Consider the following 13815-nt stretch of genomic DNA (forward strand, 5'->3'; position numbering starts at 1 on the left):
TCTTCAGTTATTGGATCAAGTGCCAAGCTCTTCAGGAATCCATTCTGCTTCCTGGAATGGAAACTCTACTGTCTGCTGACACCTTTGCCCTAAATGTCAGTGATGTGTGCTTTGGCACGGGTTTGGCATAAATTTTCTTCTGATGGGGAAAAACATGTGCTAATTAGCACCGAGTTATCCCGAAAATTTTGAAGACAAAAATACAGCTGGATGCAATTCTGGCACCATATTTCTTCTTGTTTTCTACATTTGAGTTGAGAACATCTTCTTATTACAGTGTTTTGTCATATAAAACTTTATTCAGCTGTATCTATGACTAGTTTTTTCTGGCTCAGCTTTTTTCCTATTAATCATGTTAGGCTTACTCGAGGCTTGTAGAGGGTTTTCTCTGATCCCACCTCCCAGAGCTGTGTGGGATTTTTTTCTTTAAACCGTTAGGCTCCCCCCGCACACAGGCTCGGGAAGGTAATTGCACACCCAATCAAGTCCAGTGTTATCCCTGTAGCATTGTTCGAATTTGTCAAGTTTCTAGGCACTTGCTTTTCATATTTTGATTAGATTACAGAAGCCTTACAAATATTTATCAAAGATTGGCACCATCCTTATGTTTCCGTTCAGAATAAACCATTGTAGTAAAACCATACCAAGCTGAGTACTGTGTTGACACTTTTCTGCTGGAGAACCGTACAGTTGGACATTTCTGTGCTGAATTCTCTCCTACCTAGGTGGAAGATAATTTTTTTATTAACCACTGATCCCTATAACAAATTTTTCATCTTAAAATCCACTGACAAGCAGTCATTCTCAAGTTCCGCTTTTTCCTCAGATACTGCCATTAGCCACGATTTTCTTCTTTTGAGTTGTAGTATTTTCTTTCAGCTGTAAATTTGCTTTTTTAAAACCTCTAATAATGAAGTGCATCTTGTCTACAGCATGAGGATTGATGAACTAGTCATTATTTTAAGAGGGTTCTAATTGTATATATACGCCTCATGGTCCAAATGGCTCCAGAAGTCTTTACCTGCTATTACATACCATTTCAGTTAGCCTTTAAATAATGTATTGGCATCTCACTGCAAACTTCAGGAAAACAAAATGTGTCAGCTAGTCCCTCAGTGCTTTTAAAGCTGTTCAGCTAGCCTCCCTTGAGACGATGTTGTAAAATCTACAATGGACAATTAGTTATGCATTTTACATCTTTTTAGCATTCATGGCTAGACCATTAATGAGGGAATAAATAGCAGAATTTTATTTAATCCCACACATTGCTTAACATGAATTATTAAGCAAGGGACACACAGCCATTCTGTCCCCTTTGGCAGAGGGACATCCATAGTGCTCTGGATGCAACATCCCTTCTTCCAGATAGATGGGCAAGGTCCATCTACAGATAGATACCTGTGGATGTAATGTGGATCTAAATCCCTGTTTACTTGAAAGGAATAAAACTGGAGGAAAAAACAAGAGTGATGTGCACCTCTTCTAACTTGACATTTCTTCAGTGTAACTGTTTACATGAAAGCAAATAGGCTGTCTTCTATCAGTGGAGAGAAATAAATATTTTGGGGTGCAATTTATTTGACCAAAGACAGATATTTACTCTGGAATGAGATAACTATCCAGAGTACATACAGAGAAATGATTATTTATTTTCATTGGCGTCAGATGTAGACATTTCTACTTGGTCAAAAGAATTCTGCCCTTTATGCCCAGGCTATGCACTTAACAGACAATTTATCATTGCTGGGCTGTAATATCAGTTCTGTCATCCTTACTAGTCTCACTTACTCAGTGAGACTATTTACATATTAAGGTATTACTCAGCATGAGTAATGGTGCCAGCACTGAGGTTATGTTGCAAGTAGAGAGAAGAGGTGTTTCCATTAGCACTAAACCTTGTCTCGGAAAAATCGCTGGAGACTGGCACTTCCCAGAGGTTCTGCTTTCTTTTGATTATCCTCCCTTTTTCTAATAATTGACTCCAAGCAGTTCAGCTTCTGTTATTTGGTGGAATAGGATCTGTCTTTTTCAGAGATTTATTCATGAAGTCACAAGAAAGTCTGTGCTTAGGTATCAGGTTGTCTGTGTAGATCCCAAGCAAATAGATTACTGGAGAGTTGAGGGAGTTAAGGATGATGTCATGGGATACGGGAGAGCGTAACTGAAGATAATGTAGTGGTGGAGGGGGTCATATATGAGACACAGAAAAATGAAGAGAGGGGAGAACTAGGTAAGACCAGGATACTTCAAGAAATAGGAAGTGCATGTACAATCTAATGAGGAGAAGCTCAGTTAAAATCTCTAATGGCCCATCCACTTACTTGAGCTGGACACCCTGTTCTGATTTGCAGTGGTTTTGTGATGAGTAAACTTATTTAATACTTTCCTTTGAAACTAGAAGAGAAGCAGCATGATTTCAGTTAGGTGATATTCAATTTGTATTTGGTTTGGCATGACAATTTTACCCTTGGATGAAAAAAAAATAGGATATTGTATCATATGATATGTCCTCTTCTGTGCTCCATTTGCGACCTCCACCACTGACAGTTCTGCACCACCATGGCAATCTGGTACCACTGGGATCTTTCCTACTAAAAACCTGGCATTTCACTGAGCCTAACTCAAATCCCCAGACAGACAAATGTAAGAAGCTGATCAGGACATGAAAAAGAAACCACAGAAACCTAGCTTCTGGGCCTTGTCCCATGGCCATGAGTTACCCGGGGTCAGATTTTGCTCTAATACCAGCATGAAGACAGAAAATCTAGAAAGTCGGTAGAAGCAAATCACTTAAAGTGAGTGTATATGTAGACCCCGAGCATTCACATACACTTGAATGCTAGGTTAAAAATGTTTTTCTTCAAAATATGGAATGTTTATCAAGATAGGAATATATCTGCATCACTATATAAATCATTACTATACAGCTCCTTATGAATAATCATCAAATCTGTGTATATTGTCTGTGCACAAGCACAGGTCAGTAAAGGATTGACTGCATTTATTTTAATAGAATTCTTCAGTTCTAATCCCTTTAATAATAACGTATTACTGCACTGTTTAGCCTCCCAGCTCACTCTAGTTACCCGAATTATATTTTAACAGCATTTTATCTCATTTCCATATCTTAACACTCTACCACTGGCTCCTTGACTACTGAACTTTCTTACTATATATTAGCTATACCTAAAACATCATTTTGCATGTCAAAATGATTGTGCATTCAGCATGGAGCCTCAGCAAAAGTAATAAGGTAGATGAGCTTTTCTCAAGTATCACCTAATGTTGAAGGAGTCCAGATTTACTGGTTTTCCACCTTCAAAACCCTATATGCAGTGATGTTGAACTCGGTATTCAAAAAGAAACAGAACTCTGTTGGCTTTTTGCTAGCATTTCTGCTCTTCACATGATACTCCTTAATTCATACATTGTGGAGCCAAAAGGAACCCTTGCAATCCCCTGTCTCACCTCAAGCATAAACATACCCAGATTTAATTTCTATTTGAACTTGAGTCTTTTGAGGGGGAAGGAATCTTAACCCTCTGTAACAGAGTTCACCACAAACACTGAGGAGCTACTCCAGCTGTTTCAGTAGTCTTACTAGTAAAGTACATGCCTATTTCTAAGTTAGAATTTGTCCAGTTCCTCCTCACAGCCATTGGATCTTGTTCCCTTGTCTGCTGGCTTCAAGAGTCCACTACCAAAATTATGCTCCCTTCAGAAGTACCGTAGACTGTGATCACTCCAGTAACTTAACTGTCCTGAACTCCTAGGTCTTCCACAGTAAAGCATATTTTGACTGTAGCAGAATGCAATTACTCTTCGCAGACACTCCAGGCATGAATTTCATTGCAGAGTCATAAAGCATAGTTTGTTTATAGTGATAATATTTAATTTCAGTGTTAATTTTCATTCTTCTTCTGTAGCCCTATCCTTTTCTCAGGAGGGAAAGGAGAAGCCCTTTCCTTTGATAGTTTGCATTCAGACTCTCTTAATTTATGCCACAGATGACTCGTGGCTGGCTGGCGCTTTGTATAGCTCCTACGAGCTTGCTAGAGGGAAGGCTTGCCTTGACCTACATCACAGGTCAGCTGCCTAAAGCCAAGGGAGGTACCTACCCAAATTTTGGTGACAGTACCATACAGGTTGTTGAAAAGGATGAGCTTGAGATGCTTCAAATGGTGCTTCATGGTAGGCCTAAACAGAAAAATACCTGAGCTCAGTGACGGTACTGCTAATTAACACTACCATGAAAGAAGAACTGCTAGAATGACCTAGCATGGGACCTGAATGGGAACATGGCGTTTGTAACAGATTAAAGACTGATTGTGCTATTCTTTTAAGCAGGCAAAATTTCCGTTGAAAGTATAACCACTGAGATGCCGCTTCACAGCGGTAACATCCATGAGAGTTCTGCTTGCGTGAGGAATACCTGATTAGGTACCAAATCAGTTCTGTTCCTTAGCCACCAGAAGTCATACAAAATAACAATGGGAATTCAATAGACAGTAGCAAAAACAATTCATAATTTATACCAATACCGTGGCCTGCACTTTACTCTAGCTGCATGTAGCACTAAGGTAGAGGACTGGTATCAAAAGGGCAAAGCCCCTTCCTGCCATGCAATCTGTCCGTGCGCCAGACCCACGGCCATTGCGCTGCATCAGTCGCAGCCCGCCGGGGAGGTCAGAGGACGGGAAAACTCTGGTGCAGCTCCTGCCCAAGGAGTGATGCGAAGAGCTGCCAGGCAGTCGCAGCGCAGCCAGCCACCCTAGCCCTGTGCCCGCTGTACGTGCATTCAGCAGTGCTCACGGCTCTTGGGAAAACCACCCCACAGCCCTGTTGCCAAGAAATGTTGGCAGTAAATAAATAATGTTAAAGTAAAAACATTTCCAGGATGGTTAATGAGCTACAGAACAAAGTTAGGTGGGAATTTACCCCTCCCTCGCAGTGTTAAGGAGATAATGCAATAAATGTTTCGTACCTTTTTCCATCAGGAACACTTTGCAATCGTACAGGAGTTTTTCTATAGTGGAAATTAGGACTTTGTTTAAATACAAGCTGTTTGTTGCTAAAGGTTTTTCTTTTTTTTATCGAGTCTTAAATTTGCAGGACTAAAATCTAGATAACACACTGAACTACCCTTCTTAGCTCTACTTCTTCTCTCGATTACTTAGATCCCTATGTGAAGATCCATCTGATGCAGAACGGTAAGAGGCTGAAGAAGAAAAAGACTACAATTAAAAAGAACACTCTGAATCCCTACTACAACGAGTCTTTCAGCTTTGAAGTACCATTCGAGCAAATTCAGGTAATGTCAAACAGTGTTTTGTCTTCCCTCTGCATTCCATTTCTCAGCCCTTATAAATATTTAACAGGAATCTTGTTAATTATCACGTGTGCGTGCCTTCATTAGCACCTAGGTGCCAGCCCTGTGCTACATTAGATGAGTGTGACTGCTTCAAGAGGGGAATGATAAAATGCACAGTACTTATGAAGCTTTGATTCATCAGTGAGAAATGGATAACTGACATTTTCTGTTAACAGAAATGGATTCTGAAAAAAAAAAATCCACGGGGAGTGGAATGTGCCAGTAAAAAAAGTGTAGGGATAAAAGAAAAGGCATATATAGCAATTTTCCCAAAATTATTTGAAATAATAAATTGACATCATCAGTCACGTTTGTGTTCCCTTGTGCATTTATCGGTCTTGTTTGTTGAAAGTACTGCAGCATCCCTCTTAAGTAAAACACATAATTCAATCAGGTTTTTTCAGTTATTCATCACACCATGAAAACTTTTTTGGTGATTCCTATGCTCCTTGCAAAAAAGACATTTGAGAATCTCAGGGGTCAGTACTGCAGTGCCTGTTTTCTTGGCACCTCAGGGGAGCTCCAGCAGTTGTCCAAGTGCTACTCCTGGAGAGTTCAGTGCCTACAATTAGGGGCCTCAGAAGTCAGCACAGTGAGCTGGAAGTCACCTACACTAGCAGTGGAAAGTACCAGAACGAGGCATCATGTCATTTTTTTCAGGGACTCAGTTACCTACCTTTGGGCTACTGGGAGGCAAATCATCTCTCACTCACAAGGGTGAGATTTAACGTCTTCTGATGTTAACTAACCTTTTCTCACAAGAGAGAAGGTCTTCTTAACAATCTGAGGAGGCATGTGGGAAACCCACATCCAATTCACTCCCTTTCCTAAGTGAATTTGAACCTGTATCTTCAATGTCTTAAGCAGGTACTCTTGTCGCCTGTGCCTATGGCTTGTGTTGGGAGTGCAACTTCATTTCTGCAGAAACAATAAGTATATGATTGGCTACAGAGCATAAGATCACCTGTTAGCTGGGTGGTTTGCTTGGAAAGGGAGAGGCTTTGGTCTCTGGTCTGATCTAGGTAATGTAAACCACATAACGATCAGTTGGTACAGGCCTCCTCCATTTCTGTGAAGCCTTTACCATTAGCGTTAAACCATTTTGTTCTTTTCCTCACTTGTTAGAGCATTCATTGGCAGGGCAAGACGTATTGGTTTAAATATCCTCAGAAGAGGAAAGAACGGCATGTTGGCTTCCCACCCGCCCTGGGGAGCTCCGTGACCGTGAAGATGTTTGTTAAGCAAGACTATAGCTTTGCTGGGTGGAGCTGAGTGTGGAAAGTGTACTTTCAGGGGCCTCCCAGTTTGAATGACCATAATTAAAACAGCCTGGGAATACATCCTTTTATGGCTTGTAAGAGAGGTCTAGGTAGGAGTTAGGTGCCTTGCTGCTATGAGGGTTTAAATGGCTTGGGCCAAATTTGGAGCCAGAAGACATTGCCAGGGAAAACTCCCAGGCAATAGGGACACACAGAGACCTCTCAATTAGATGAGAGCATGGTATGGGTTTTGAGACTCTGCGTCTTGGATTTTGATAGCAAGTGTACTGGAGAGAAGCCCAGGAGCCAAGGCCTACATTTCAACTACAGCTGTGTGCCTGGTTTTTATTGACTTGGTACCAATAAAGATATTAAAACTAGATAAGGTGAGGCACTAGGAATAGTGACTTGGACGCATGACTAGCCTGTTTAGGAGGTTCTTCATGCTCCACAGCATGTACAGGTGTCTGTGGACTCTAGGAATGAAAAAGTGGGAAATCCAGTGGGGCCTAATTCCCACTGATTTTAATGAAAGCTGGCCTGCGTGCTTGTGAAAAACCTCCTAACAAGCATCAAAGACCCAGAGGCAAAAAAAGATCAGTCAAATTGAGCCTTTCTGGCAATTTAGGCAACAAATGTCATGACTTCCAAACAGGGACAGAACTGGGGAACTGGAATGGGCACCTCCAAGTTACCAGATCTGAGCTTTGGCATGGTTAGGTGCATTCTGTAGGTACTTGGCCATTTTGCCTTCTAATCCTAAGTCAGTTTTGTAGGGGGGATATAGGCCCTTTAAAAAGTATTGCAGTTTAGCAGTTTAATATGTTGCGCTTTTTTTGATAAGTTTATTAGAATGACTTTATAGCTATTTACTACAGTATATATAGCCTCAATTTAAAATCTGTAATTACGGACTTTGGTCATATGCCAGTGTATTTTGGAGTTAGTTATAAAAGACTGTATTTAAAGGTGATTTCATTACGGTCACTGAAGTGCTTTCATCATTAGCAAAACACATATTAAATGTTATTTAGACTTAATATGGTAGGAATCACTGTGACTTTGGGGTAATTCATATGAAAGTAATTAAGCAAACTTTCACAGTCAAATAAAAAAATAATGGTTATACAAGTTTCATGATGGTTAGAGAGCAAAGACAAGGGAGATCATGGAGGGTAAGCAGCTCAATAGCAGCACACCTATGTAATTTAAAATGGGCCAAACATTAACATTTTCAACAATTTAATAGTGAATATGGATTCTAGCTCTTAAGGGAAAGAAAGCGATGTCTTGAAAGGTAATGGGAGAACACCACTAAGGAGGTTAAATCCTGTTGCTACAGGCAGATCAAGCGTGTTTTGCTGTTTTCAAGACAGATTGCTAGCAACGTCTCCAGGCCCTTTCAGTCCAAAGAATGCCTAATCACAATGAGGAAACTGCTAATCCAAGTGTTCATTAGCAGAGGTGGTGCTTTCTACTCGCACCTGTTGGGTTTTGCAGTGTGGCTGTTCCTTTAATATATGGTACAAAGGCAAAGAGATGCTTGCATTTCTCTGTAGGTTTAAGCCAGAGACCATGAAGTGAAAATCATCTCAGAGTTAATCATGTGAGCTAGCTGTTCTTACATTTTTATAGAGCAAGGAGAAGGGTCTTTTGTTTACAGTGCTTATTGTTGTCTTATGATTAACACACAAAAAAAAAATCCAACAGTAACTAGCCCCCAAGCTTCTAGGTACAGCAGGCAACTTTTTTTGTACCGTAAAATAACAGTCTCATGCTTACTTTTTATATCTGTGATTGTACCATGCATCTAAAACATAAAGGTTCATTTGGGGAGGTACATCAACATTAAAAGGGAGTATATTGCAAACAGGAACACTGAAACATCATTTTGGCATCTAGAAATACTTGCTTCAGGATATTGCCTTTTATCGTGAGTGCTCTGGGGAGAGAGAGTCTTGAGCTTGATGTACACTTTTGTCATCAGCAACTATATAAATACTTTAGTGCCTGTTGGAATCATCTCTTTCTCCGGCTCAGTGAATTGTACAATCTAGTAAGGGAATGGACTCCATAAAATAGACCTCATGAGTCTGGTCTTGCAGATATGCTTAAAAGCGTCAGTTACTCTTAAAAGATAATCCTATTACAAGCACTGAAATTAATCATTCTAGTAAGAAATCCAGATTGTACATATATTTAAAGCCTTAAATTTAAAAACCTGATGCTTGAGAACAAAAGATTTTTCTGGAAGAAATGTGTTTCAGGGCATTTCTCCCTCCAATTCAGGAAACTCGCACTGGAATAAGGGGCTGTGTGTATTTACCATGGGATAGAAAGGAATCAGGAAAAGAACTGTATGTTCATCTTTAAAAATAAAGCTCCCTAAGGAGAAGCGTTTACAGTTTAGTAAAATCAGCCCAAGGCTGTTAACATCTTAGGTGCTGTTGGGGAAGAACACACTCCACTGAAGGACGAGCTGTTTGTGCTCTTTCGACAAATATTAATGACCTGATGGAGAGGAATGCGGGCATGTGCACGCAAACACACACGCAAATGCCTGGCTTGAACATCACCTCCCAGTGTGCCTCAGTCTAAGTGAATGGAAAATTGTCTACGAGCTGTGACAGATGGGCTCGTGCAGATTTTGTGGGAATAGTTTAACCCTGTTTGCCAGAGGTCACCGTTCCTGCAGAAGTGGCACTCCAACACCGGCTCAGTCGCAGGCAGCGCCGGTGTGTCAAAGCCCCGAGACAGTGGGGTTTATACTCCTTTCCAGCTCCCCTGAGCATGCAGCCGGTTTTCTTGACTCCTGTATAAATTTATATAATACATACAGTATACACATACTTAGGTGTGTGCACGCACACACACGAGTCCACACGCATATACGTGTACAGCAATTGTAAGGGCTATCTTTTGAATTTATCTGAAAATAACTGATTAGCATGCTGGATGGATAGGTAAGAGTTGTTTAGAAGCAGAAAAGCAATTAACAGAACAGAGTACGACATTGCAAACGTTAACTTGGGGTGGAGCCGTTTCTGAATTTTACCTAATTTTTGCTTAAACAGTAATGATGTGTTAAATTGCACTACTTTCAACTTCGCTTACCTTAAGATCTCACTTTTAGCCCTACAGACTTCTAGCAGTCTGATTCTTCAATAACAACAAAAAAATAATCCATAGGTTGTTAATCTGTTAAAGGAAACGAAAAATCAACCTCGATTCCCATATGAAGCTCTTTGATGAAAAGGGGCAAATTGCAAGTTAGCAGGGAGGTTGTGAACTTAATTTTATTGGGAAGGCTCACAAGAAGCAAAGACAAAAGTTTGAATTTGCTTCTCGCTGGGGGAACCTGCTCTGGCTGTCACACACTTACCCTCTTCATGTACCTGGAGTCCCCATTGTCATTGTCTATCCCGAGATTTATCCCTGCCCACCTTCCCCTTGCTATCATGCTCTTTCATGGTCTTTTTCTATCTCATTGTAGAAAGTGCAAATTGTTGTGACTGTTTTGGACTATGACAAGATTGGCAAGAACGATGCCATCGGGAAAGTCTTTGTGGGCTACAACAGCACCGGAGCGGAGCTGCGGCATTGGTCAGACATGTTGGCCAACCCTCGGCGGCCCATTGCACAGTGGCACACCTTACAGCCTGAGGAGGAGGTAGACGCCATGCTGGCAGTCAAGAAGTAGATTAAATTAAATTAAATTATGAAGAAGAAAAAGAAGAAGAAGCCTTTCTGCATTTGCCCACATAGTGCTCTTTAGCCAGTATCTGTAAATACCTCAGTAATATGGGTCCTTTCATTTCCAGCCATGTGTTCCTGACACAGATCAGTCGTACTTTTAAATTCCCGTTTTAATTTGCACAAATTTAAATGTAGAGAGCCCTCTAAAGGCGCTTCATTTCACCACTGCCCCCCCAGATCTACTCTTCTTTTAAGCAATATGATGTGTAGATAGAGCATGACAGAAATTATTTATTGTATCACACAGTTGTATATATACACCAGTATGCTGAGAATTTATTTCTAGTTTGTGTATTTGTATGTTGTAAGCGTTTCCTAATCTGTGTATATCTAGATGTTTTTAATAAGATGTTCTATTTTAAATTATGTAAATTGACTGAGATATAGGAGAGCTGATAATATATTATAGGGTAACTATTGTATCGTCTGCATTCCAGAAAAAAAAAATTCCAACTTGTAAGGCACTAGTAGTGTTACACTGACATCTTAAAGGACAACTTAAATCTGAGCTTTCAACTGGACCATCCTAATAACACGCTACGCGTCCACAGTGAATCTTGGAGGGGCAAATCCAATTGGGTAGACTTCTTTCACAGGCAACTTAGCATGATCTGAGCAGCTCCATGGCTGACCTCAAGGAGACGTAGCCAGGATCTAATTTTTTTGTATATATTCCAAAGCAAACACATAACAGACTGAAATGGCTTTAGATGGAAAGTTGAGGAAGCAGTTCCATAGGAAGCAACGATTTCATCTACCATACAAAGTAAGACCATTGCAGAGGTTGTGCAGGGAGGGGGGGAAGGGAGGGGGGAGATGCAGCAGTAGCAAAATGCTGCCATGAAAACAAGAGTAGCTCTCCATTATCACCTTTATACAAAATTTGCATACTGTGAATTCCATCCACGATTTCACATTATAATGAGTTTGCACATTAGACTTTGTAACAAAATATTTTATTATACTAACTCAGATTAGAAGGAATGCAGAATATTTTTTAGACACAGCCGTGTGAGTTTATTATACAAAATAGTTTCATGGTAAACAGACAGTATTGTAATCCCATCAGATGATGACAAAATTTAGCCATAGTTCTAAATGCACTTCAAAGTAAGCCAAAAGAGAACAGCTAGTGACCTTTTATATACTATTTATACTTAAGTTTTAATTTGTCCTTTAAAAAAAAGTGAAAACAAAGAACAAGTTCTAGAAAACTGAAGCAACCTCTTCTGTATACTAGATGCTCGTTTCAGGAGGAGTTTTTAAATGTTTTCAATGTTATTATGTAGTAAATGGCACTATTATGAAGCTATTAGTCATTCCATAAAAGTCTTGAAAGACTGCTCTGTGTATCACTGTGACTGCCGTGTGTGCTTAGAAATGTAGTTTTCTCAGTGGATAGCAATCAATTTATTCCGTAGTGATATTGTAATAATACTGCCATTCCCTTCTACTGCACTGCCGAAGGAATGCATAGCATAAGCAGTTCTAGTTATTATGGACCAATTTAGAACTGGAGAGCTATGCAGGGGACAAGGATGCTATATTGAATGGGTTGACCACGCAGCATTTTGTCAAGCCCTGTGCAATACTCTACATTTCCAACCTCCCGCCCCTCCCCGCCGCTTCACTGTAGATAGTCATTTTACGGCTAGCCAGCATGTCATCTCAGCTCGTACCATCTCATCAAGTCATTTAGGGCATCACTTCTATCTCATGTACTGTCCTTTGAGACCCCTCGCTTATCTTTCCAAGCTGTGAATATATTTATAATGCTTTGAAGAGTTCATTGTTTTCAGCAATGCAAACTACCCCAGAAATGTGGAAATGCTATACCTTTTGGAGGGAGGCATGAGAAGATAACCATTAATGTTCTTATCAATTGTATCCAAAAGAAATTACTGAAAACAAAGAACAAAGATGAATGTAATCGGAGAACTGTGTACTGAAAACTAAATTCCACAGCCTCCCTCAAGGCTCTGCTTCTGGGAGAGGTGTGACAGTCTGAGAGGTCAGCGCAGTGATGGCCAAACACCAATGTTTTCAGTACATTGGGGGTGAAAGAAGCAGCAAAGGAGGAGGAGAATAAAGTCTGGATCTCTCCCCACCTCCAAAAGTGAGAATAGCAAGACCCATTTTCTTTCTTTTTTACATGAAACACGGAAAAAACACAAGTGAGACATTTTCTGAAAGAAACAGGCACATACATGCAAAGCATCAAGCTGGAATACTTTAAAATCTTAACCTTAAGGACCAAACTCCACCAAAGAGAAGAAGTAGACAGTCAGCTTTCCAGCATAAGAGCTTCATGGTCTCCAACTTTCAGTTGTTCATTCAGGATAGCTGCAGGTTCAAACTGCCAGGACTGACTCATTGTGTTAAGGTATTCTTAATGCTTTCTCTTCCTACACTGCCAGACTGAACGTCACCGTAGAACTGGTTTGTAAGGTACGATGATTCTCAGAGACTGAACCTGCCATGTGACCAAGATGACATTTTCATCCTCAAAGAAGCCACATGTACCTTTCTGACAAAGCTGTGTGAAGTATTAGAATCTGATGCTGTAGAAAGATCCTAGTTGCCTTTGTGTATATTTACTGCCTGCTTGAGTGTTTCTCTGTGTGGGTTTTCTCTGTATCTTGTAGAAATGTTTGGGGTGTTTTATCCTGCCATATCGCTCGTGGCCCGCGAGCTGACAACTTTAGCCGTATTTTACCTTTATTTTTGATGAGGTGGTTTATATTTTGTTTCACTTTGTGTAGTGACTTCCCACAGTAGAGTTTTCCAATTGTTGTTAAAAGAACATACATATTACACAGATATTCAATAAAAATGTTTTATTTCCTGTTGATGTTCTAGTGTTTCTCTTTTGATCTAAAATTTTGAAAAGACATTTCACTCTAGGATTTCAGCACAATCATAAACTTCAAAGTATCTCAAGTGTAGTAGCACAGCGCTTTTCAAGGGGCTGTGAAAAGCTGCTTTCCCGAGTGTAGTCCGCTTGTTTACCTTGTTACCTTGTTTTCCCAAGAGCCTGGTTATTTGCCTCCAAAAACATCATTCTCTATCAAAACATGGACTAGTTTCTATACCACAACAAAAACTCCAAGTAGTTACCTACACATCAGTACTCTTCAAGCCAACTGTGTTAGAGCTGTGGTTGAAGTTTTCATTTGGAGAGAGATGGTATATTTTAACCTACATTCAAGAGCTACTTCTAAGCTGGCCATAAAATTAAGCCACTTGTAGACTAAAGATCATTAAATAAGAGCTTAAACTGTATGGGGGGGACGGAGAAGTTGTGGGAGGAAGTGAATCCACAAATGAAAAGTGATTGAAAAACATTGTGCTATGAAACAGTTTAAGTTCCTGAGCCTATGAAGAGAAACAGCTCCAAAACCCCAAAAAAACTCCAAAAAAAACCCCACC

At 40.2% G+C, this 13815-nt stretch overlaps 1 protein-coding gene across 6 annotated transcripts in view; it reads left to right on the forward strand.

The window, feature by feature from the left end:
- SYT1 (synaptotagmin 1) overlaps window positions 1-13237 on the forward strand; it is a 457999-nt gene extending 444762 nt beyond the window's left edge. For all 6 annotated transcript variants that reach the window (XM_076333461.1, XM_076333478.1, XM_076333451.1 and 3 more), the window contains 2 exons: window positions 5178-5311; window positions 10124-13237. In XM_076333461.1, the coding sequence (XP_076189576.1) occupies window positions 5178-5311; window positions 10124-10330 (341 nt within the window). In that variant the 3' untranslated portion in view covers window positions 10331-13237. The remainder of the gene's footprint in view (window positions 1-5177; window positions 5312-10123) is intronic.
- Window positions 13238-13815: the final 578 nt, after the last annotated feature.

This window comes from Aptenodytes patagonicus, chromosome 1 (assembly GCF_965638725.1).
Source record: "Aptenodytes patagonicus chromosome 1, bAptPat1.pri.cur, whole genome shotgun sequence".
NCBI lineage: Eukaryota > Metazoa > Chordata > Aves > Sphenisciformes > Spheniscidae > Aptenodytes > Aptenodytes patagonicus.